The sequence below is a fragment of the Poecile atricapillus genome, chromosome 17 (genome assembly GCF_030490865.1).
Source record: "Poecile atricapillus isolate bPoeAtr1 chromosome 17, bPoeAtr1.hap1, whole genome shotgun sequence".
Taxonomy (NCBI): Eukaryota; Metazoa; Chordata; class Aves; order Passeriformes; family Paridae; genus Poecile; species Poecile atricapillus.
In genome coordinates, this window is record NC_081265.1 from 2748908 (window position 1) to 2775072 (window position 26165).

A 26165-nucleotide genomic window follows, 5' to 3' on the forward strand; every position below is an offset into this window, starting at 1 on the left:
CACATATTAAGGTGGTGTCTAACGAGCTCCATGTCCCACTTATAATTGAAACAGAAGAGAGTATTCACTTTTCATTCATTTTAAAAAGACTATTCAAATACCCTTTCATCTCCACTAAACAGCCTGCCATGTATTTGAAGCCATTTTATATATTGTTTCTACAGACATCCAAAAAAACAGAGGTGAGTATTTTGGAACATTGATAGAAAGATGCAAAGGCTTGTGAGGCACTGAATGGCTTCAAGCTGCCTCAAACACATTCATCTTCCCAAGAAGAATTAGGCACAGTGTGATTCATTTTAATAGCAGAAGAAAAATAATACTACGATGTAGTGCTAAGTTCCCAACCTTTGATGGTAGACTAAAAAAAGAGAGAGAGGGGGAAAAAAAAAATCTTTCTTCCCTTATGTTGTTGAAGTCTCCCTACACCCATCCGTTATGTCCAGCTTATCAATTAAGATGAACCCCATGAACTTCAGATGGTTTTTTTAAAACAAGGCACCATCCATTTAAATGTGTAAAACTGCCTGCAGCTCCCTTGAACTGCAGGATTCAGTCCCCAGCTCTGTGTACTCAGTGTGAAGTTGAGCCCTTTGATACAAGTTTTACTGATGTTTTAAATGAAGTCTTCTCAAACACACAAAATAACCCAGATAATTTAAAACCTCATAGAAAAAATCGGGTGGAGAGAGGGGAGGAAGAAAAAAAAAGAAGCCCTAGTCAGTGCCATTGGTGAGGCAGAAGCAAAGGGCTGGCTCTGGTTACCAACAGGACAGACCAAAAGCAGCTCCACAATTGCCTTCCCCGCATTTCTCACTCGAGCCGGGGAAGGTCTGGGCGACAGCTGGGAGACAAATCCATCCCTGGTATGGGCAGCTCCCCTGAGGAACAAATTAAGCTCATTCAGCTATAAAATAGGGTTTGTGTCACAAATACGGGTGAGAGCACGGGGAGGAGCTCCCTGTGTTTGTCCTGCTCGGCAGCTCCCCACAAACCTCGCCCCAGCTCACCTTGGCCAGCGTGGCCACGGGCGCTGGGGCCTTACAGAGCTGGGGATTATTGCCCTGAACTTCACAAAGCTGAGCTTGCCCTGGCATGGGATGCAGGAGAGCAATCCCAGCTCAATCCCATCTGGGGAAGGCCGTGACCATCCCCAAATCCCAACACCAAGCCCACCACGTGTGCCATGGCAGGAGCTCCAGCCCGGGGACCACCACACCCCTGTGGATGTCACACCCTGGCTCCATCAGGTGAGCTCAGCCGTGCAGTCTGGAAGCCAGAGCAGGGTAAATTTGCAGGTGAGGTACCTGACGGAGCTGTAAATTATTTAATTTACTATTATTTAATGCTCATACTGAAGAGCAGCTCCAGCCTTTGCCTTGCCTCCCTCCCATCAGGAACAGCCCCTGCCAAGGCAGGGAGCTCACCAGCTCTTTCCAGCTACCACCACAGATGAGAAGAAAACCCCTTTTAGGGCATTAAGGGTGAAAAAAACGTCAAGACAATATTAATTTGAAAAATATAAAATTTTAATAAAGGCTACATCTCTTAATTACAATAATTATTGTACCAAGTAATTTTTTTTTTTTTAAATGAAACTCTTTATAATGCATAATTTACAGTATAAGTAGAACAAAATGCCATGGCAAAAGTCATGAGTACAGGACTTGTAATAAAAGGCATAAAATATATTTATACATAAACCCCTTAAACAAGCAAGGGAAAGCTTGAACCCTGAATATAGGGCGACGCATGGTCTGTAACACCATGCAGGCACAGGTACTGTACTGATTAAATTTAAAAAACACTAGAGATAGTGTATTAATATTTCCACCATACATTTTCTACAATATATACAGACTTACACAAAGTAGCAATGGCAAACAGAACGCACAGATTAACTTAATCAACACAAAACCCAACTGTTGAAATGCAAGGTCTTTCTCGGGAAAGGGTTGTTCTGCCCCAAAAAAAAAAACCCACCCCACGGAGCTCCAGAGCCTTCACCCACATCTCCCACAGCCTGTGGGTGTTCAAGGCGAGGCAGAGAAAAAACCCCAACCAAAAAAAAAACCCCAAGCAAACCCCAGCACAGACGGACTGACACGCTCCACACCGAGCCGAGCGCGCCCCGTCGCAGCTACGCCTCCAAACACGAGTAGTGCTAACATTGAACAGCTAAAAACCTTCAGCTCTGTGGAACCCACACAGGTTTTTCACCTCCTGGTGTGCTAAAAATGGGAATGGGATGGCTCCTTCTACAGCTCTCCCAGGCTCGGGGTTTTGTTCTACCTTGGGCAGCACTGAGAGCAGCAAAGCAAAAACCTCACCCCGCCGAAATCCATGGACAAAATAACCTGGTGTTGTTATATTGCATCTAAATAGAGTTAATGCTTAAGACCTTTATTTCAAATTAGAGCAGCATAGATTAAAATGCACCGGTCTCTAGATGAATGGATTTTTATTTCGGCTTTTATTATTATTATTATTATTAATAATATTATTATTATTTCTTTAGGAAAGTTTTATCTTCACTTGGAGAAATACTGGGCATGACCTCACTCCTTCCCTCCTCCCCCTTCCAAAAAAAAACCAATAAAAAATTATCACGAATGCGCTCATCGCCAAACTCGTAAATTTTAGATAGTGGGAAAAAAACGTAAAAAAATAAAATAATCCTTCCTCCCCTCACCCCACATCCCAGCCCCTCTCTTCTCCATTGTTAAAGCAGCATATCCAAAAACTGGACTTAAGGGAAAACAGACTGTTCAATAAATATCAATAAGGATTACTGTTAAGGTAAGCTATACACAGTTTCTCTTAGTCCATAGATTTCAGATCCCCAGGAAATCATATATTATGTATGGAAGTCTCTCAAACACGGTCTGCATCTCCAATAGCCAACAGTGGTCATGTTTCTAATAAATAGTCCAGGGTTTTTATCATCTCAGTACCCAACTCATGAATAATAAATGCCATTTTTTTCCTCTAAGGCTAATTCAGCAAAGTCTTCGTAGACTTCACTTTTTTTTTTTTTTTCTTCATTGGTTCAAAACTTTTCCTTCAGAGTGTTGTGTTTGTTTTTTTTATTTATTTCCTCTTCCCTTGTCATCACTACTGTTGTGTGTCCAAAGACTTTCCTAGGTTTTCTTGAGAAGCACAGATGCCATCAATCGATCCTTTCCACCTTCCCGAGGATCCTTCCCTCGTACATGGGCAGGATGGTTTCGTCCTCCCAAACCTCCTCAAACACCGCGCCGCAGTCGAACTCGTCGCTGGCCTTTTTGAAGTAGTATCTGTGGCAGAGGGAATTAAAACACAGGGTTTTTAAAAAAAAATAAATAAAAATATATAAATCAAAGGTAAAAAGGCGAAGGATGCTTTGCCGGTTCTTTTATAACCACAAACATTTCCAACTTCTCCCTCCTGAGGATGTTCCTCCAGGAACACCTCAGGGGTGCTCAGGTCTGGTGACTTGAAAGCATGCCCAGGGATGTGGTGGGATGGAAGGAGCAGGGCTGTGAATGCTCCTCAGGGGTGACAACAGCCTGTCCAGTGAGTAGATTACACACTCTGGCAGTGGGTATCCCCCAGCCATAAAGAAAATTAGAAAGTGCGGTGATTCCTGGTCAAATATCTCATTTAAAAATAAATAAATAGGATTTCAAAGCCAAGTGTTCTTAAGGTTCCCCTCTCTCCCCACCTTCTTTCTTTCATGTGTTTTCTTGTTTCAAAGCTGAAGCCCAACATTAAAATTAGCAACTGTTATTAAAAGGATGGATGAAAAGCAAACCATCCCAGTTTCCTGCAACGCAGGAGCTGAAACTCTGCGGTGTTCCCGCTGGAAAAAAACATCCCGGACTTGGAACAGCCCCACTCCCGGCTCCAAGCTAAGGGACACAAACTCCTGCCTGGCTTCCCGAGGCTCAGGAGCATTCTGAGAGAGCCTGGTCCAGCCCCTGGGCCGTGACACGGGGAGGTCAAGTAGCAGTGTCCTGCATTCCTGCTCTTTTGCTCCGGGTCGTTAGATCATGAAGCCAACGCTCGCAGAGACAAAAAGCACCCCCACCCCTCCTGTGTCAAACAGTAAGGACCCCTCTATTATCCTGAATTAGACCGTTCAGCTTCTTGATTAAAGGTTCCTTTTATCCCGTTTGGAGCTTTCTTCCTTCTAAGGCTGCTTAATTGCATATGCACAAATGAAGGGCTTCCATTCAGAGGGGTAGCATTTAGGGAGTCTGTCCGTCTGCCGCCCAACACCTCCTTGGAGATGATGCCTGCTTTCCCTTGGAAAAGGCCTTTGCCATCTGATTGCCAGGGATGGAAAATATTCCAGCAGATGGATTACAAAGAAAAACATGTATGTATCTATAAAAAAATATGTATTTTTTAAAAAAAATTAACCCCTCCCCTGTAGTTTCCAGTCAACTTGGGTTGGCAGATGTTTGTCAGGGAGAAAGGGGTTTGTAATTATGATTTTCTTTAGGATGGCAAAGGACATCAAATGAAGCTCACTTTTATTGCTAAAACTGGAAGAGCCACAGCAGGGCCTTGGAATTTGACATTTTTATTTACTGACTTATTTTATGAGGCACTTCTGAAATAACCACATCGCCCTGCCAATCACTTTATTTTCAGGGACATTAAAATTATTTTGGTAGGGGGATAAAAGATGCCCTCATTTCAGTCAAAGACATGAAACCACCTCTGATTAGCCCAGGTACAGTTAGGATGTATTTTTGTGAAGTCATTCCAAGCCAATTCCAATTCCAATTCCAAGATCTGACACATGTTGCATCTTTAATGGCTCAGCGAGGAAAAAACATATTATTTGAGTCCTTCAGAGCCTGCACTCAGGGAAGTCAATGGCCCAGCTCCCACCAACTTCCATGCTGCAGGTCAAGGCCACAATTCCCCAGGACAGCAGCCTTGAAATAAATCCAAGAAACCCAAGGAAAGTTTGAATGAATTACAAAGAACTTTCCCTTCCCTCTCCCCTGTCCAGATAACAGCCGCTCTTCCCAAGAACTTCCTCCCCAAGCCGAAGCCCTGGCTGTGTTTACAAAATTTTTATTTGAGAAAACACGCTATGACCTTTTACATAATTACAACCTTATTTCACAGAGAAACGAGGAAAAATAAGAAAAGGAGGAGGCAAAGCAAAAGGGAAAAAATAAAAAAAAATCCACCCGCACATCATCTTCAAACAAGTCACTCTGCTCTTATTTGCTCAGCAATGGGCTTTCCATTGAAACATATTTTATGTGGCAAGCTTTGCTCCCTTTTTTTTTAAAAATTTTATTTTTTGGGACATCTGGCACCAATCGAGGCACACGGGCCCGGCCTTGCAGCTCCGTTCTGAACCGCTGCCATCCCCAGATTACCCGACACCACCCATTTTTTCTGTGCATGTATGTTTGTTTTTTGTTAACGCCATCAGTATTAAATCACTGCTTAATTCTTTTTTTTTTTTAATTTTTTTTTTTTGGGGGGGGTGGGGGTTGTGGGGAAGCCAAGGCAGCGCTTCCCCGGCGGGGCTCTGGCATCGCGGGAGCCCGAGGTACCCGCCTCGCAAACTGATCCAATCAATAAAGAATTTGGAGAGTGGAGCATTTCTGCATGTCTTTGTGCATTAAATGAAAGGCAAGGGCTTCAAAGACATGCTTATTAAATGTGCCTTAAAAAGAAATCAATGCCAGATGTGACCAAAGCAGCCTAGTTAGTGCCTGCCCGTAACACACACGCTACTCCGGGCACTGCGGACCTCTCCCCTGAAGGTCACCCGCAGTTTCACTCAAAGTCCAGCCAAAAGTCAAAGCTTAGATCAAAATGATTCCCTGGAGGTACACACATTTGTGTAATTAGTTTCACCTTGTGTCTGTGCAAGATAAAATACTGGGCACGTACCCAAGTTCCTTTTATAAATTTCTGTATTGTCTTTACCCAGGTGTAAAGGGGTGAGATCTAAGCAAAACGTTGTTTCATCCTTGTCAGTCACTTAAAAACATTTTCTAAAGTAATTACAGTCCGACAAGGCACAAATAATTGCACCTGGAGGGGCTTTTGGGCCACAGAGGTTTTAGAAGCCTAGTCCTGCACTTGGGCATCACATGAAAAATGTCACAGAAAACCAACAAACATTAAAAAAAGTTGGGTTTTTTTGGGGAGGATGGAACTACACAGCCACTGAGCAGTGGCAGAGCAGTGGTGAGGCACTGCCTGCAAATGAGGAGCACCGTGGGACAGGCTTTAGGGGCTGGAAAATGGCACAAGGGTGCCAGAAGCCCAGGGACTACCCTGCAGGGTGTCCAGGTTAGGTGCACTTGCAGGTTGGTGCCATCCAATGGCAGCTGGGTGGGCTGCAAAGATGGTTTGGAGAGGAACTGGAATGTTTCAGCTCCACTGTGCAAGAGCCATGGAGAGATCCCAGCTTGGCATCCCCCAGCCTGAGCGTGCCCAGGGCCACCCAGCCCTGGCCTGGGCTTTCCACACCTAGAGAGAGGCCAGTGATGGGGCAGGGAGCTGGGAATTCCTTGTACCAAACCAAAATGACCATTTGCAGGTTAAAAACACCAGCTGGAATGTCCCTCTCCTGCTCACCCTGCAGGAGCAGCGGCCAACAGAGAATCCCAAGAGTGCCCAGATCCACTGGGAAAGGGCAGCCAAAAAGAGCCAAGGTGAAGATACTGCCACAGCTGAGCAGAGGCAGCAGCAAACTGGTTAAACTGGGAGATGGGAGCTAGAAACCAGACCAGCAGGGTTTGTTGGAGTTTCTGAGGAGGAACTGGGTATTGTTGGTGGAGCTCTCCCTGCAGGGCAGAGGTTTTTTTTCCCTTCTAATGAAAAGGGAGTGAGCTCCATCTCCATGCCCCTCAGCAGCACCATCCCAGCCCCTCACTAACCTCACTTATGGCCACACCATTGCAAAAAAATAATCAAAAATTAAATTATTAAACAGCAGGCAAAGCAGGAGGCCAGCACCCAGGTGAACGCTGACCCCAGTCTGGAATCTGAATCCCACTGCTCCATGCCTTTGCCACAAAGCCATCCCAGACTATCGAAGCTTTTTGGACAAGGGCTGGAGCACAGGTCCTAATGTAACTGGGAAAAGGTTGGGGGGGAAGGGAGGGGTGGCCCTGCAGCCAAGGCACCTCTCTCCATCTCCATGTTGCTCCTGCTTTGAGTGGGAGAGACTAAGAAGATCCAGAGCCTCTGAAAATCCAAAGTGTCACTGCAGCAGCTCTGCAAAATATCTGCTAATTCTTTTGACTTGCTGTAACACACTAAAGAACAACCAAATCACACATTCTTACCTGTAATTTCCCTTTTTGCTCAGCTGTTCTTTAAAGTGCCCAAGTGTCAGGCTCTGGGCCTTTAACATCCTCCTGTAGGGAATTTCTTCTCCGCAAAAAAAATAGGTGACAACCAGCTCACCAGACTGAGAGGTGTGAACAACTGGCAGTTTCTTTGGCTCTTTGTGACTGCAAAACAGAAAGCACACACAAAACCCTCTATTTTTCCATCTGAGAACAGGCTGTTTCACCTCACTCCAACCAGCAGTGGAGCTGGTGAATGCTGTCAGAAATATCCTGGGTGTGACCTGAAAATCAGATATTCCTGTGCTGCCTGGGAATTTACTGGGATGTGTTTGCACAGCCTTTTGCTGGATTTCCACAGTGGGAATCATGGAATGGTTGGGGTTGGAAAGGACCTTAAAGATCACCCAGTTTCAACCCTCTGCCATGGCAGGGACACCTTCCCCCGTCCCAGGCTGCTCCAAGCCCTGTCCAGCCTGGCCTTGGGCACTGCCAGGGATCCAGGGGCAGCCACAGCTGCTCTGGGCACCCTGTGCCTCCCCACCCTCACAGGGGACAATTCCTTCCTAATATCCAACCTAAATCCACCCTCCTTCAGCTTGAAGCCACTTCCCCTTGGGATCATGGCAGAGGGGAGCTGAGGGATGGATGTTGGGCTCACCCTCCCCAGCAAACCCCAGGACTGCACCCCCAGGATTTTAAAAGCTTCCTCCTCATGCCCAAACCCACCTGCAACCACCAGGCCCCAAAGCAAAACCCTCTGCCAGATGCTTCACCTCAAGCACCCAGGTAACCTTGTTTTTCCCAGTGAGGATAAAATTAACTGGATTCTGTCCATTTGCACCCAAGCAACGCTTCTTAAAGAATAATTAAAACAATATTACCCAGCAAAATGGCAACACTCTAGTGAATACCATGCAGCCAAATCTACAACTGCTTCTGAGGCAATGTACACTTGGCATGTCAAAAGGTCACAAAGTGTTAGTCCGCAGTAATTTAGTCTTCCTAATTTGTTCTAAGTCTTTGTAGAGTGGTTTCAGAAAAAAAGCTGCTAGCAAAGACAGCTGGTGGACTTAAGGTCAACCAATTAAAAATGAAAGGCTCTAGTCAGGTGGCTCAGTCTGGACTTCAAACATTACTCATTGCTTAAGATGAAGAGGGTAAGAAAGAAAACTTTAATTATTTAGGCCATTTTAGACCTCTCTGTAGCAGATTTCTTGTTAAAAGAACCATCCTGTAATTAGACTAATCCAATCTTTGTCCACTTTACAGGAATGCAAGTTAAAAAGAGCCACAGACAAGATTTGAAAATGTTTTGTTCTTTCTTTAAGAAGGATGTTTGAAAGATGAAATTTCAGATATAAGAATTTCCTCTCCTTTCAAAGTGCAATCCATTTAATGAAAATATAATTATGTGATATATATATATATTTATTTATTTATTTCCCAATCCTTTTCTGCATGTGCAATACTCACTCTTCTGTCGTTAGACTTGCATTGCAGAAAGGGGAGCTTCCCCCCTGAACGGCAGCGGAGTGGTTTCGGTCCCTCTGCTGATTTGAGGTTGAACATCTGAAGTGGGGAGGGGGAAAGCAAGTGGGGAAGAAGGAGAGGAGGGGGAAAAAAAAAATAAAAAAAAAGAGAAAGAACAACTTTAAGAAAAAAATTGTTGAAATACAATTCGTCTTAATTGAAGTCTCCTGTGGGTCGTTAAGTTCGCTCTTTGCATCAAGCCTCACATGTTGTAAACAATCAAAGGAAGAATTAAAAATGCTGTGGGCTAATTTATCCTTCCATACCCAAATGAACGATAACCAGTCCAATTCCCCACTTGGTATGTAGCTGGAGCCTGTCCCAGAGGAAAAGCGGGCAAATTACAGCCATCAAAAGAGTGGAAGTAATCGCCTCGGATTCCGACTGTTTGTGCCGGAGCATGGCGGGGCTGGGACAGGGAGGCTGTCACACGTCCCCATGGCCGTCCCCATGGCTGGACATCCACGTCCACCCCCAGCAAACCTCCCCCAGCCCCGTTTGTCCCCTTGGTGGGACGAGGATGAGGATGTTACCGTGGCTTCTGCGGCTTGGAGACCTCGGCCAGGCGGCGACACGCTTCCTCCAGCTGTGCCAGGGTGTTGGGCGGTGTCAGCGGGGGCATGGCGGGGTCCTGCACGAAGGGGTGCGCGGGCTGTGCCCCGCGGGGGTGGCTGCCCGTCCCCCACGGGTGGTGGCGGCCGGGGGCCCCCTTGGCGCAGTCGGAGCTGTAGGCCTTCTTTGTGCTTTGTGTGCTTGGGGAAGGGAAGAAGTCGGGTTAGAAAAGCTGGAAAATATGACTTTAATAGCAGCTCCTATTCTGCTCGCTCCCTCTCAAAAGTCTGTCATAACATGAAAGGAGGTTTATTGCCAAAAACATGACATTTTTGTGGTTTTTCTGGTTCTGCGGAACAGCTTTTATATTAAACCGGAGGAGCAAAGAGTCTCATTTGTTTTTAGCGATTGTAAAAATAGACAGCCCATGTAATATATAAATATTTACCGGGAGCGATATTGCTGCAGACAGCTGCGTATTTACCTATGGGTCTTGTGCTTATTTTGTCTCTCGCTCTCCAGCATCCACTGCCAGACGTTCTGCGCCCGATCCGCTTCTCCCCCGGGGAGCTGCACCCCAGCGGGGCCGGGCAGCCCCCCGTCCCCGGCCACCGGGGCCACGCTGTCCGCTCCTCGGCCCGGCCTCTTCAGCAGCGTCCCCGTCCTGCTGGTGGCAACAAGGGACACGAGCCCACGGTCAGCCCCCATCCCCACCAGCCCCACCGCAGCGGGATGATGGCTGATGGCTTGGGGCGGGTGATGCTGGCACTTACCCGAAGGGCTCCAGCGGAGAGAGAGGGGGGTCAGTGTTTTTGGGGTGGCCCTTGCACTTGGGGTAGCAGTAGTAGTCGCCGCCCGCCGGGCAGCAGCACTGCACCCGCTGCGCCGCCTCGGCCTCGATCTGCTCCTTGGTCTTGGGCACGGTGTGGTGGTGGATGTAGTGGTGGTGGACGTGCTTGGTGGTCTGCTTGGTGACGAAGCCCTTGCCCAGCAGGGCGCAGGCGGCCAGCGAGGCCGTGCCGGGCGGCAGCTTGCCCGTGGGCAGGCGGTCGGGCGAGCGGGCGCGGGGGCTGTGCCGGCCCACGCCGGGCGATTGGCAGCCGGGGGTCTTCAGCACACGGGAGAGGTGCTCGTCCAGGATGGCCTGGGGGTCCTCCTCGTAGCTGCCCGAGGGCAGGAGCGACAGCGGGTGCTGGGGGTGCTGGGGGTTGGCCGTGTCCCGAGCGCTCTGCAGGCCGGCGGGGAGCTCGGCGCCCTCCTTCTCCTCATCCTGCCAGACAAGGGATGGCAGGGAATGAACGGAAGGGGCCGGGAGCTGGTGAGGCGCTCGCCGGGGCGTCCCCCCCGCCACCCCGGGGACAGGGAACGGCCCCCTCCCGCCGGCCGGGTGGCACGCGGAGCTCTGGCAACGCTAATCCTACCTCCTTGATCTGCTGCAGCCTCTCCTCCAGACAGTCCATGGTCTCCTGCTCCTGCTTCAGCTTCTCCAGCCGGGAAATGAGCTCGGCGGCGAAGGCAGCTGGCTCCACCGGGGTCATCTCCTTGGGAAGCCGGTGGGTCCTCTACAAGGAGCGGGGACAGAAGGCACAAGGCAATGTTTAGCGGGCGGCGCGGGGCGCGGGCGCTTCGCCGCCGCGGCATCGCCGGCCCCGCTACGCTTGTTGTGTCTCCATGTTTGGATGAAAAGACGACCGCAACTAGGCATGGGCTGCTCTGGATTTTTATGAGCTAGTGCTGTGGCCTCATGGAGTGACATCCTCCCCACCAGCGTTTGCCTTCGGCAGGAGCAGTTGGTCGCACTCTGAGGAACCCCGCTTGTTCTCTCTGTAGTACAACCAGCCCATCAGTAGCTACTCTGAAGTAGAAAATCTTCAAAGACTGTTGTCAAACATCAAAAAAAAAAACAAAACAAAAAAAAAAACCAACAAAAAACCTCTGAGGTGGGAGGGAGAGAGACTTTAACTAAAGGAATAAAGTGAGTATAAACAGAAAGGAGTTGGAAATTAAAAAAAATAAGATGGGGGAGAAAAAGGGAAAGGAGGGGAAAAAAAAAAAAAAAAAAAAAAAAAGAAGTCAAACGGTTGCAGATCAGAGAAGTGCTGGTAATTTATTTCCTGGCTACACACTGGGCACCTTTGAGGTAGTGTTGTCTCAACAGTGTCCTAGATCTCTCCCCCCCCCCCTCCATCTCTTTGTACAGAAAATGAAGAAAGCTGCTGCAGGCTAGCGGTGCTACACTGCTGAGCTTGGCTGCCTCAAGCAGATCTATCAAGGGAAAAAGGGAACATCTCCAAATCAAGTGCAGAATATAAAAAGGCAAAACGCGAATTTCTGCCAAAAGAAGCAAACATGGCAGGAAAAGGGGAGGAAAAGAGGAAAAAAAAAAAAAAAAAAGGAAAAAGAAACCACCCACTTGACTCTGCCCTCCCTCCTGCCATCCCCACACACCCCACTCCTCGCCCCCACTCTCCCTCTTTTTTCCCCCCACCCGAAAGCAGAAAGCTGAACTGCCAACTCTTTCACATACTACCCACCAGATGAGGTGGGGCCTCTCTCCGGCAACCACTTAGCTCCAGAAATGATGTGAGGGTAGAAAAAGGCCACTCTGCTGGAAATTGTCACTCTTACACAAGCTGGCTCTATTCAGTCCCTGATCAAAGCACTGCCTTACAGAGAAAGTCGATTTGCACGCCCTGGGACAAAATAATCTAATTTACAAGCTCAGGCTATAGAACTTTCTTTAGGAAGGAAGGGGAAAAAAAAAATACCAAAAAGAAAAACCACATAAACCACCCCCCCACCTTCCACCAGAAATATCATCTATGACTTCTTGCTGCTTAAGACAGCAGAAAGAGGAATTTTAGCATATTAATCTCAAGACAAGATAAGTTTATACTTGTCTGTGTAAACAGTTTATTCACTGCAGGAATCGAGAGGCTGCAAGTCAAATGAATTAGCAAGTCAGCGAGTTAATTTTGAAGAGCAGGGCAGCACCGTGCATCGGATCCCCTCAAAGCCAGGCATGGATCTGCTGCCAGTTCTCACTTTTGGGAGATCCTGCTCGCCCCCAGCTCACAGACAGACACCCAGCTCTCGCAGCGATACACACGAGGCCACGACCTGCTCGGCACTGCGGGAGTGACAGGGTGGTGGCCAGAGCCAAGGCTCCCACTAGACCCAACTGGGACATCTCCACTTGGGATTTAACCACCAGGACAAATTCAGTGCCCCTGAAAACTCCTAATTATCAGCTGGCTTCAGGAAGGACCCAGACGTGACCGTGCCCAAGCAGGGTTTTGGAACGATGCTGGGAGCACGTGGCTCCTGCCCAACACCTGGCAGCACCCTGGGATGGAAATGCTCTCCTCCCCTGCTCCCTTCCCTCCACCTGTGCCTGTGCCCAGCCCATTTCCCACGGCCCACCCAGACCCTGCAGCTCCCTCCTGCACTCACCGGAAAATGAGGTAGAGAAACTTGACCGTTGGCCTTGACGCTCCGGTGCATTTCCCGCTGGAGCTGCTTCTTGCTCCCAATTCTGTACGGGGGGATCCCATCTCTGCACATGGAAGAGAAGCCACCGTCAGCTGGGGCTGTCCCCATGCTCTGAGACACTTCTCCATCCCCTCTGGAACCACCCAGGCAGCCGCAGGCCCTCGCTCCCAGAGGTGCTGAGCCCTCTGGATGTCACCTGAAGCCTCAAATATCCGGCGGTGTGGGAAGAGCCTGCGTCACCAAAGGATGCACATGGATGTGCAGTAATTAAGCAAAAGCTGAAGGCAACTCTACATGGGCAGATGTCCAAAGATCCCATCAGGTTCACTTCCAAGGCCCTTCCAACACCACGTTTCTGCTTCTGACCTTTAATTTTCGGTTCTTCCCCATCCAATTACCCTCTCCAGGACCACAGCGTTCCTCAAGCTCTGGAACACCCCATGAACTGCTGGCACAGTGGAAATGAGGAGGAGGCTGAGGCTGGATGGCCATCCAGAGGCTGCTCCCCATCTCCAGTCCCATTTAAGATGCAGGATGTTTCCCCTGCCCTGAGGCTGGCCAGTACAGGACACCTCGAGGCGTGAACATGGTCATGGCCTCTGCACAGGACACTGCTGCCCACAGCCACCCCAGCTCCTGCCAGGAAGCCACGAGGAGAGACCAGGCCAGGAGCTCAAGGCTCTCCAGTGGGAACAGCCCCCTGCACATCCCACTCCAGGCACCACAAGGCATCTTCACGCAGCCACACAAAGAATTACCCCAGTGAGGATGAAAGGGCCTTCCACAGACAGTGGGGCCAGCAGGAAGAGCATGCCTGGAGATCCTGAATGTCTAATTCCACCACTTCCCTCAGACTGCCTGAAGAACCTTGATCTCCGCTGCCGTCCCTTTCATCCACCTGCCCCCACACCTGACTCATCTCCTGAGAGGAGAAAATAACTCCAGCCCAAGGAGGAGCAGACAGAGCTGGCCCCACGCTGCTGCCAGAGGAGCCAGCGTGGCACAGTGTCCCTGAGTGTCCCCTCCCATGGCCATGGGGATGGTGGGCACACAGCAGAACACCAGAGACACCGTGTCCCTCCCCTGGGGGAGGATGATCAGATGCCACCACTCAAAGCTTGAAGCAGGCGATGGCAGAGCTTTGTGAAGATCTTGGCTAAAGCCTTCAGTTGCCATTAATGAGCAAGACGAAGCTGCAAAGCCTGGAGTGAAGGATCAGAACAATCCCATCTTAAACTTGGGAAAGTCTTTGTAATAAAAACGAGCATGCTGGGAGGCCCTTGATGCCACAAGATGAGCACCTCCTCTAGACACAGTTTTGGAGCATATATGACACGGAACATGAAAGGAGCTGACTGTCCCCATGTCCCCACTGCACAACACGAGGCTCCAGGAGCTTTCTGGAGGAGCAGCCCAGCACACAACAGCCAACACAGCCACTGGTGGCCACCAGGCACCTCCCCACTGCTCCCTGAAGCATTGCTGCTCCACAAACCCGTGGGGAAACGGGGCGTGGGGCACATGACATGTCTTAGTTTTGGGGGAGGATGGGGGAAAAGCAAATCTAAGGTGAAGACCAAGCCACCTGTCCCTTCAGAGATGTGTTTGTTAACTGGGGCTTCCCGAGGCAGGGGTCTCTTAGGGAAGACCTTCAGCACAGGGAATGCCCAGTAAAACAGGCATTTCAAATGTAAGTAAAAATGAACCCATGGGATGAATCCCATTAACACACTGCGTGGAAAAGGAGGTGTCCTCTGTCCATGGAGCCCAAGAAGCCGGCTGGGGAGGAGCAGGGAAGCAGCTGAGGGGTTGTTTGTCCACCACAAGGACAGGGACCAGGGAGCCCTGCAGCCCTCCTGCATTCCCCACCTCCCTCCAGCCCTGCAGGCACGAGATGCTGTCCCCAACCCCTCTGCTGTGGCACACATCTCCTTGTGGGGTATCCCCAAGTTCCCAGCTCCACAGGGATCATCTCTGCCCAAAGGGACAGTCCTGGGACAGGTTCCTCACTTTTAAGATTTGCCCTCATTAAAGTTGACACAAGAACTGCTCCTTCCCCCTAAAATCCCTCAGGTTACAGCAGAGAGAGCCCCACATCAAACCTCCAGCTCCCTGCTTCCACAGCCCTGCCTCGTCAGAAGAGCTCTGCAACTTGTAACAACATGCAGAATTTAAAAAAAAAAAGAAAAAAGAAAAAAAGAATTAAAAAAACCCAGAGGTATTTCTGTGGGATGGGAAGGGAAAGTCAGCCTGGGGAATGGGAAGGGACCTTAGCAGCCACTTTGCTGAGTGCTGTCTAAACCCTTTCCTAGAAAACAGGGGGGAAAGGGACAAGGGCAGGGGTGAAGGGGTGACCAAGGAGTGACCCCTGACTGCAGGAGGGACAGATGGATGGAGCTGGAGCCACCTGCAAGAGATACAGGGGGCAGGGGGAACCCTGGTGCAGCAGCAGAGCCCCCAAGCAGGGGGGATTTCACCTTTGAAATGGAAGAGATGAACTTGGCCTGAGGTTTTGGGGCAGGCCAGGGGTTAACCCCAGCTCTCCAGGTGCCACCTCTCCCCCTGCTCCAACAGCCAACATTTGCACTCACTTTCCTGGCTACTAAAAGCTGCCGGCTGAAGAGCTGCAGAGTTGAGGCACTAAATAGTAGAGTTTAATTATAAACATTTCAGCTAACCAGGCTGGGGCTAAGCCAATCTGTTTCTGGGGGAAACACTAGTTTGAAGTCTTCTACCCAGTCAGCTGCCATTTAAGCTGAGCCAATTATCTTAGCCTTTTGACTCAGATGTGCCTGACCTAACCTGAATGTAGTTTTACTGCTGCTTTGAAATATCAGACTCATGCGCATATGCATTCACTCCCATCTTCATTTGGCAACGGCTCTGAAACAAGCCTCTGATCTTGCCAACATCAAAAGCCTGGTTTGTAAGATAAGGTAATATTTGAAGTTTGCTCAGCAGCATTCCCCTGTGTCCAAAGTAAATCCATAAATAAGATATAAGCAAATAAAAAAAAAATCCCCTTTCCTCCCCCCCCAATCAAGAAATGGAAATAGAAATTTGCATGATGCTTTGTGGCTACTACAAAATATATAGGGACAGACTGATCCCTGGCTTCTGGAATAAAATAAAGAAGGCAGATTATGCATTATTTGGAGATTTCTCCTAATCCCAGTGCAGTTCAGATTTAGATTTGTTAAAAAAAACCAACAAACTCCAAACTCACTTTACTGCTATGTCTGACAGACTTTTCCAGAACAAGTTTTTCCTCTTCAGTCGATACCAATACGAGCCAAGAGACCTAATTTGCATTGGCACTGCTGGAACAGAGCAAGGCCCCTGTTCCAGGGGCCAGAACCCAACAGGCTGAGCACCTGGGCTCAGCTCTGTGCCCCCGACACCTCAGCTCAGCCAGTGCCAGCTGTTCTACAGAGGTGCTGGCAGCAGCAAAGCAAGTTTTACATCAGCCTTAATTCAAGGCCAGCCTCCAGCAGCAGCAGCAGCAGCAGCAGCAGCTCACCCCTGCCAGCCCCAGTGGCCACTGGCAGCCCCAAGGCCGGAGCGTGGCGCGGGGGCTCGGCCGCCCGAGCTCTCCCTGTGCCACCCCCGGGCTCCCCAGCCTGGAGCTGAGGGCAGTTTAATCAGCCAAGCTTCCCCAAACTCTCACAGCCTGCACGGGCCATTGTTACGGCAGGAAAAAACAGGCAGCTCCTTTCAGGCGCTGCTTTATGGGGAGCTCCTATTCACTTGTTCAAGCAAATTTCAAAGCGGGCTGCTGCCCTCTCATCCCCGCTAAGCTCCCCTGGACTAACAATGGGCTGAAAGCGATTCAGTTAAGCCTTTCATCCACCATGCACTTTATTTCTCACTCAGTGCTCTCATCTGTATAAGGCCTACAATTGGCATTGCTGTGAAGAGAGGGTATAATCCTAGCCCTGTGAATCCCAAGTGACCCTACACTGGTCCAGAAATGACTAACCCAATGAATGCTCTGTTGACACATGATCACATACAACCAGAGCCAGTAAGAAGAAATAAAGAAGTCACCCTATGATTCAGCTCTTTTATTTAATGCCAATATTGTTCAATAAGGGAATCTGCTGGGACAACAAACTATTTTTTTCCGTAATATCGGTTCAAAACACACATGTGTGTTAAAAAAAAATAAAAATAAAAAAGGGCTTTTTGTTTATGCATCGAGGATTTTTGGTAAATCCTGTTTTCCGTTGTGCATCTTCACGCATGTTGATTTCAAAAACCGGGCATTAAAATCTCTCTGAGGAGCACACAGGGACCACTGGACATGTCTGACACAGACACTGGAGAAGTTTCAAGATGAAAAACCAGCAAGGCAGCACTCTGCTTGCAGGTGGGCCTTTCTAGAGCACTTAAGTGAAAATCACGAAACACAAACAGCAACATCTGCCTTTTGCTCAGCTGAAGAAAATGGTCCTCAGGAGCACTAAGTGAGCCTGACTGTCCCCTCTACAGAAACAAAAGCACCATTTCTGTCCTGCTGGGGAAAGCAAACTGACAGTCCAACTGAGGAGTCCACACTCCTCAACAGCCAGGAGAAGACAGATCCTGCAATTCCTGGGCTCAGCCACAGCATCTTCTCTCATGCCTGTATGCTCCTGAAACACCCACACCTGATCCATGCAGCTCCATCCAAATGGCCCTTTGAAGACTGCCCCAGCCACACCAGATGAGCAGCTATTTGCCCCTTCAGGTCACTGGCCCTATTACTGTACATTCTGACATTAATGACAAACGTTAATTACAGAAAGTACTTCCTACAGGAAGTAATCTCCGCTTTGATGACTGATAACTACTTAAGGAAGCCTGGCCTTAAGACAAAGGCTCAGGGAGATTCATTCGCTCCTTGGGTTAGTCAGGCAGCACCATGGGCCAGGGCAGAACATGTTTGCTCAGCTGCAGTTGCAAAATGGCAAGAGAGGGATTCATTATTTCCCTGCATCCGATACCTGCGGCGACGGCGCGAGAGAGGGAGAGAGAGGCTGCCGTGCCCTGGCTGGGGCACACACCCCCTTTGGGTCGAGCAGGGTGATGCCCATCCCTCCCCTAAGCCCCACGGGGCTGATTTACAGGTGTCCCAGCCCAAACTGTGGCCAGCACCAGGTACTCACACGCTGCTGTCGGTCATGGACATGGAGTCGTCCGTCAGGGCATCGCTGGAGATTTCGCTGTCGTTGGCGCTGGTGGCCGGCGCGAAGACATAGCCCGAGTTCACGTGGTAGGGGTTAACAGGGTCGTTCCTCTTGAAGGACCTGGCACAGAACAGCAATCCAGTTACCACACAGTCCTGGCCTTCGTGGCAGCACCATCCTCGAGGGAACCACACTCACCACGGCTCAACCTCTTCAGAACCAACCAACCATCCACTGCTCAGACCACTGCCCAAACCAGGACACTCGGACTAAACACACCCAGAGCACAACTTGAAAGACTTTGAGCATCTTCTAAAGTGCTCTAGAAAATCCCAGGAAGTGCCTCTGCATCCTTGGATACCCCGAAAAACTCAAGTCCTTAAGGCTTGATGCTGCACTGCTCAGGTCAGCAGGAGTTTTGCTGTTGCCACCCACAGGTAAAAGTCCAAGAAGTTCACATCTCAAGTCCCACTGAAAGTCACGAGGAACCAGCCAACAATGCTTAGTTCTACTGTGAAGACAAGGGTTGGGATCCCCTTGGAAACACGAGTTATTGGTATCTCTGTTGCCTGAACCAGGAGAACTTCCTGGAACTACACAAGGCAGGGCTGAGATCTGCTGCCCCAGGCTTGGCCTCCCAAAGATGGATGCCACCTTCCTGGCACTACAAAAAAACACAACAAAAAGGCCCAGCTCTTAGGAGAACCTCCTGATGGGTTTTTTTAACGTAGAGTTGGGTGGGGAAGAGAAGGATGGATGGGGGACATGAGGAGAGGCCAGCACAGCACGCTGTATTAATGGGCACGTGAATTACTGACCCCAACAGCTCTGGGTTAGCCAGAAAAGCCAACCCAAAGCCCAGCCTGGATGTTTGAGCTGAGCACCCAGGAGCAGTTCAGTGAAGAATTCATGGGCAGTGACATGGGCTGTGATGGAGCAGGGCCAGGTCACCATGGCAGGGTCACTGCACCGGGAGCATCCCCCTGCCCGCTGCCTCCAGCACTCCAACTTCCCAGCCAGGACCAATATACAGATCCTGGCAGGTGATAAGGGGATTATGCAGGGAGGTTTGGAAGCCGCATGTTAAGGTGCACATTTTGTTCCTCTTCCAGGGCAAGATGGGGTTGTTAAGCTTCTGCCTTTGTATATCAAAGCAAAAGGCCTTGTCATCTGATAAGGACTGCTGATTTTAATAATTAGGGCCACTTACCCAGGACTTGGGGGCCTAAGGAATGTGCCAGCAGGCTCGGCAGGTTTTTTTTAATGGGCTTTCCATCTCCCGCCCCCCTGGGGCTGGAGGGACCAGCTGGACTCAAGTGACAGCAACATCCTCCCACCGCCCCGCTCTCAGTCTCCATCCTCATCCCTGTGTCCCCATCACCCCAAAGCAGGAGCCTCACAAAGCTAAAGTTTGTAAAAAATAAGGGGAAGGAGAAAAAAAAATTGCAAAAAGGAGGGGGAAGGCTGGTGGGGAAGATGGGCCTCTCTGGTATGAGCAGCGTGGGGCTGGCTGCAGGCAGGTATTCAGCCCAGCCAGAGCTGCATTCCTTTCCAAGGAGGCCAAGGCATTTCTGATGGGGAGATCAAGATGTTAAAAAATATATATCTGGGAAGAAGAAGAAGGGAAAAAAATCAGATAGTAAGGAATGCCACAGGAAAGAAGTTAAATCTTCAAAGATAAATTAATTCCACATGTGGGTGAAAGCAAAGTTATCCTGCTGCTACTACAAGAAAGTCCCTCTAAAAACCATGGAGTCTTCTGCTTCAGGTCAGAGGGATGTGCAGTCCCAAAGACCCTTCCTAGAGCCCTGGTGGGATTTTGGATCAAGGTGTAAGGGATGCAGCTCTTCCCACAACTTGATTTGAAACCATCTCAGCTCCTGAGAGCGCATCTGAGGACCACAGAGAATCAGGATGCTTTGAGAGGCTCAGGGCAGTGGGTGCTCCCCAGACAGGAGCAGCACCTTGCTGGGAGGTGTCTGTCACCCCTGTGACAGCCAGGGGCTGGATCTGGCTCCTCTGGCAGGAGGATTCCTGCAGAGGCTGAGCTGGGGGCGGAGGCAGCAGGTCCATGTGGGTATGGCACAGGGAGAGGGAGGTGTGTCCAAACATATAATTAGAGAAAGTGGCCGGAACTAACTCATCTTCCCAGCAGCGCTGCAGCATCATTCACTTACCAACACCTCATGGACAAAAAAAATAATAACCCCTAAAGCTGACATATATTTCAAGCCCTCATCCCACATCCAACAGTGCCCCACAGAAATCTCCCCATCCTTTCCAAAAACCAGTGGGGGCTGTTTTGCTACATTTAACATTTTTGGATTTTTTTTTTTTTCTTTTCCCCCCTTTTTAATTTGACCACCTTACTCCAGTAATTGCAGCCAGATGCATCAAGTTGCCTGCGAGGGTTTTAAATTCCAGGGAAAGCGGTGGTCTCCTGCCACAGATGCTGCACACACAAACACAGCCCAGCTCCAAACTCAACATGCAAAGTGTTTTCAGCTGTCAGGTAGCAGTTGCTCTGGAGCTTCAAGGAGAATGTCTGATGTTTCTCAGCCTATTCTTATCTTGATGCGATGACACACAGCATGTAACGCTCCCTCTCTCTGCTATGTTAGGCAATGGCCATATCAGAGGTATTATAATGCCCTGAAAATTTCAAGGGGGCTCCAGGTCATATCCCCTGTTATAAGAGTGAACTTTGGGTGTGGGGGGTGTTTTTTTATTGTCAGATTGCTTTTAGAAATAAAAGCACTTGGTCAAACCACAGGCTTATATGGAGAGAGAAAAACTGTACAAGGAGCAGTTGGAGGCAGCACTGAATCTCATTAAGTATTTTCTTGGGACAAACATCACTGGGCAACCATGGGTTTGAAAACATTAAAAAAAAAAAAAGACAAAAAAAACCACACATGCACAAACCTGAAAAAAAATATATTTTAACACAACTATGTTAATCACAGCTTCCATGCTCTAATTGTAGAACACTGCTTGCAGCATAGCTTTACAATGGCATCATTTACTTCAATAATTGAAGCCAAACTTGGTTCCAATAACTTCACACACAAGGAGCTGCACCAGCGGGTCCTTTCAAAGGCCAGGAAGCACGGGGAGCCGGCAGAAGGCCATCTGCAAGCCCCAGCCTTCCCCCAGCAAGGCCAGTCCCACTGATGTTGGAGCCTAATGGGAGGCAGATGAGTCCACCTTGGGCTGAACAAGCCCACGTTGCCCTGGCGGCACAGCAAAGGAAGAGGCGCTCTCTGTGTACACAAAGTCGTGCGTGATAAATTTAGAAGCGCGTATAAATAATAGCTGGAATTCCTGGAGCATGGGGCCAGGTCCAGCACAGCAGCGTGGGGAGGCCAGTTTTAACCACACCACAGCCCAGAGGGGAGGGGAGTCGCCCGGGAGGACAAGAGGGAGGTCCTGATTTTAAAATATTCCCTGTATTAGGGCTCCAAATACACAGCCAGCAGTTTGCTCCCCAGCCAGGTGCAAACTCTGTGTTTTCACTTGACTTCTCCTGTTCCTGTCCATCACCGGCGCTGGGGCCAAGCAAAGTCTTTCAACTTGTCCGGTTGCTGCGGTCTCCCGTGGGTCTCCCGTGGGTCTCCCGTGCGTCTCCCGTGGGTTTGGCCGTGATTCCGTGCCCTGGGGTTCCAGGTGCTCTCCCCTGCACACACCAGGCTGGCCCCCGATCGCTGCGCTCCCACCAGCCCGGGGCTCGCGCCTTTCGCCGGGATAATCACATGGAAACCCACGGGAGCCTGCACAGCCCTTCAAAACCAGAGTGCACTGAGCAGAAATTCCTTAATTCCAACACACACATGAGGGAGGTGTGGTTTGGCCACTCACCAGGAAAGACTTTGTGCGAGCTTCAGCTCCAATCCTAGCCGCGATCCTAAACGCTGAGTGATGAGAGATAACCCATCCATATGCTCATCAGCTTCGAGCACATGCACGCACAAGTGGCTTCACAAACGGGAGGAACTGAGCAGCATCTCAGCTTGACCTCCCTTCTCTTTGCATTGAGATCTCTTGGCCCCATGGAGAGCAAAAGCTCCTGGAAATTCAACAGAAGGTGATCAAAGCAAAACGCACTACCTAATGTCCTAGGAGGGTAGATCTGACATGTGAGGAGCAAGCTGCATTAATCCCTGGACAAAAAAAGAAAAGAAAAGAGGGGGGGGGAAAAAAAAGAACAGGAAAAAAAAGCCCAGCACTAATCAGGCAAGCAGCCACAGCACTGCAAGAGCTCTCCTGGACAAGGCACATGTGGGTTTAGCACGGCCTGCAGCTCTGGTAGAACATACAGCCAAGCCCTTCCAGCTCTGAATCCCAACAAAGGCTCAGAGATAAAAGCATCAAACATCCCCCTCCTGGAAAGCCAGCGAAGGGCAGCAGTTCAAACCAAGTTCTGGAGAACAGCAGATGCTCAGGCAGAACCGCTCAGGCACGAGATGAGGATCCCAAAGCCCAAGCCCTCCACGGAGCAGCTGCCAGCGCTGCCCCCCCGCAGGAGGGGTCCGGAGCCACGCCGGGATGGAGAGAGCATCCCTTCTGTCCCCACTCCAGCACCTCCATCCATCCCGCCGGGCCGTCAGCACAGCCTCCGGCACCGGGAGAGCCCCAGAGAGGCTCTGGAGCATCCTCCGGGGCACGGGGGACCCTGCCAGCATCCCCCGGCACAGCTGGAAGCTCTCCGGGGGCAGGAGAGGAGCGCTCCAGCAAAGCCTCCCCGGGAGAAGCCTGATGCCCTTTGATGTCCATGAATCACAGACACACTCTCAAAATTCCTGTAAACGACATGTCAAACACTCACCATACCAACCCCCAGGCTGCCGGGCCGGCGGAGGAGAGCGCACATCTGCAGCAGAGCCCTCTCCTCTCAGCCCTGATTCAACAATCCACATTTATGGCAAGGGTGGGGAGAGGAAAGAATACATTTTCAGAGGATTATACAACTCATCATTTGCTCATCAGAGTCTCTCTTTCCCATCCCCCGCCTGCACTTGGAGATGGGCTCTACTTTCCTCACCCTCACACCGCTGTACCACCAACATTTCCAACAAAAGAGAAGGGTCTGGCACTGCAGATGCACCCCGGGACCAGGGCACAGGGACACCCTGCCACTGCCCACACCCCCGTGGAGACAACCACCTCCTAACGAGGTCAACCCTGAGCTCACGGCCATCACCAAAGCACCTTCCAAAGATCTATTATGCCACACCTGGAATGCCTCTACCACCTCAAACACTCCAATTTTAGGTATCCTCCTGTATGCACTGGCTCAAAGCCACCCTAGATGGCTCTGACATGACACCAACACCCCGCGCCATGGAGAAGATGCACATCACACACACACACACAGAGTCAAAATAAAAGCAGATTCTGCCCAAGTTGCAGAGTTTGATGCAGTCAGTGCACACATTTCCTCTTCCACGACCGCACAATTGCTTCCCACATAACCAACATGGTTAAACACCGGTTGATGGTGGAGTTGGGGAACTGGTAGGTTTCATTATTCATGTGTCTCTGTGATCCACTCCACTACTGCTCTTAATAGGTTTGAAAGTTGAACCAATAATTAACGTATGTCCGGAGGACATAGCTGCTATGAAGTTTTTGATCTATAAAAGAACTGAAAGAGCCAATAGGTCTTCAGAGCACAGGATCCTGTTTTCCTCTGTAGAGGGGAGGAAAAACCCCACACTCAGACAACACCCCACAAATTCCAGTGTCTGGAGGTGTGGGGAAGCAGCTGTGCTGCCAGCCCTTCAGGAAGCCCTGCCTCCCCTCGATTCCCACCCCAACAACCTTCTGAAAAGCACTCTCAAAGTCCTTAAAGTTAAAACAAAGCACAATTTCCAGGGGTTCCCTTACCTGTATCCGTTCTCGATCGTTTCCGTGGCTCTGACATTCGCTGTAACCCTCAACGTCTTGCTGGATAGTCCAACTACTGAAGGCAAGATTTTGTTTTTAAAGTCTGCACAGCTCCATTCCTCTTCTTCATTCAAGGTCGGGAGATAGCCACAGACAACTTTTAAGCTCCCCAGTCCATTGCTGTTCATGTAAGCGGGATTCTCTCCTCCACTCCGTACATATTCGAGGTATATATCAGAAGTTAAAAACATCTGGTAAGCATTTTCCTCCATCACAGTCTGAATCTCAGTCTGTGCCTGATCAAACATGATGGAATCTATCTGCTGCTTCTTGATGCTGTCCCTTATGTAGGTCTTGGTAGCAGGTTTGAGCTGCTTGGAGACGATGCTGTTGTTCTCGATGTACCTTTTGTAAATAGCTTTGGCTACTCGTAAAGTTTTGGTATCCTTAAGGTCCATCTGCCTGAAGCCATTGCAGGCAAACCAGAAGTCTAAGGTATCCACACATTTTTCCCTTTCCAGAAAGGTCCGAAAAAGATAGGCACCATCTTGATCTCCCAAGAGGGAATGCAAGGATTTGGTCCATCTGGCCAGAGGGGAGTCTGGGGACGCGCTGCCCTCCGGCTCCCCGAGCCCGTTCTCATTCCTCCGCGGGGCAGGAGGCACCGGCATGGCCTTGAAGCTTTGGCTTTTGGGGAGAAACGAGCTGCCGAGTTGCGGGCATGGTGCTTCTCCTTCCTCCCCCGGGACAGGGGGTCGGGGGGCGTCTTCCCTGAAGCTGCTGCTGGGGTCTGGGAGGTGGGCGAGGACCACGGCGCTGCTCATGGCTCCGGAGCTCGCTGGGGAGAGGGGCTCCCAGTTGCTTCAGGAGCTGCCTTGTGCCTCTGCCTGCCTCTGCCTGGAGTCAGCAGGGGATCCTCGGAGCCTCCTCTCTGCAAAGGGGAAGGGAAAAAAAAAAAAAGAAAAAAAAAAAAAAGGGGGGGGGGAAAGAAAAAAGGAGTATTGATCTAATCAAAACCAGATCCTCCCAACATCAAAGGCAAAAAGTAAACAGGCTTTTCAACTCCTCACAGTCAAAAAAAAAAAAAAAAAAAAAAAAAAAGGAAGAAAGAAAAGGAGAGAGAGAGAGGGAGGGAGGGAGGCAGGGCAAGGGAGCGCGGCTCTATCGCCAGCCCGATCGCGACTATCAGATCCGCTCCGCTGAACTCCCGGCGCACTTTTAGCGGGGCCGGGGCCGGCGCGGGGGTGTCAGCGCGGCCCCCCCGCAGCCCTCGGCAGCTCGGGGCGTCCCTGCCCCGGCATCTGGTTTCCATTTGCCCCTCACCCCAGCCCCGCTCCCCCCGCCCCGCGGGTGTCCCGTGTGTCCCCCCGCCGCCAGAAGCGATTTTGGGGCGCTTCTCTGCGGGAACCGGGCTGGAGCAGGGATCCCCTCCTTCCCAAAAAAGCACCCCCGGGGCTGGGGTAAGGCGAAGCGGTCGTACCTGGGCGCTGCGGGGCATCCCGGGCCCCCCGCATCCCCCCTGGAGCCGAGGACAGCGACCCCGGCTCCGAAAAAGGGGCAATAAATGGGAAGGGGGGGTCGGAGGTGGGCAGCCCCCAGCCCCGGGCTTCCCGCCGTGCAAAATAATAATAATAATAATAATGATAATAAAAACCTGCTCCAGAAATGGCGACGGGCTGGGAGGAGGGAGGTCGGAGGGGGAGGAAAGGGGGGGAAAAAAAGTCCGGAGCGACTTGGAGGCTCCGAGCCGCGAGCAACAGCCGAGCCCCGGCGGGCACGGGCAGCGCGGAGGCTCCGCGCCCGCGGAGGGCGGCAGCGCGGGCACCCCTCCACAAGGATATGGCGAAAAAAAAAAATATAAAAATTTAAGAAAATAACTGAAATTAGGAGGGGGAAAAAGAAAAAATAAAAAAATCCGTATCTGGAGCAGAAGAAGCGGCGGCCGCCGCCCCCGAAGTTGCCACTCACCGCCGAGCCGGAGCTCGCTGCGCGCCCGCGGCCCCGCCGCTCCCCGCCGCCGGCAGCGCGCAGGCTGCACCCGCTCCCCCCGCCGGCCTTCCTCCTCCTCCTCCTCCTCCTCCTCCTCGCCTTCCTCCTCCTCCTCCTCCTCTCCTCCCCGGCGGTGCAACCGCATCGGAGAGCATCGGGAAAGAGGGGGGTAAAGGGAGGGGGGGGCTGCGAGGGAAGGAGCCCACTGCGATCCGCGCCTCCCTCCTCT

At 50.5% G+C, this 26165-nt stretch overlaps 1 protein-coding gene across 2 annotated transcripts; it reads right to left on the reverse strand.

Moving 5' to 3' along the window:
* Nucleotides 1–1510: 1510 nt before the first annotated feature.
* On the reverse strand, nucleotides 1511–26165 carry AXIN2 (axin 2). 2 transcript variants are annotated; one of them, XM_058852557.1, is made up of 11 exons: nucleotides 25916–26165; nucleotides 23948–24878; nucleotides 18041–18181; nucleotides 12855–12957; nucleotides 10823–10963; nucleotides 10175–10671; nucleotides 9886–10065; nucleotides 9383–9601; nucleotides 8793–8888; nucleotides 7314–7481; nucleotides 1511–3296 (listed from the first exon to the last, which is right to left on the reverse strand). In XM_058852557.1, exons 2-11 carry the CDS (start codon nucleotides 24769–24771, stop codon nucleotides 3170–3172), a joined length of 2496 nt encoding a protein of 831 aa, XP_058708540.1. In that variant the 5' UTR covers nucleotides 24772–24878; nucleotides 25916–26165; the 3' UTR covers nucleotides 1511–3169. The 2 variants fall into 2 exon arrangements, with proteins under 2 accessions (XP_058708540.1, XP_058708539.1); XM_058852556.1 differs by having other exon boundaries at nucleotides 9886–10068.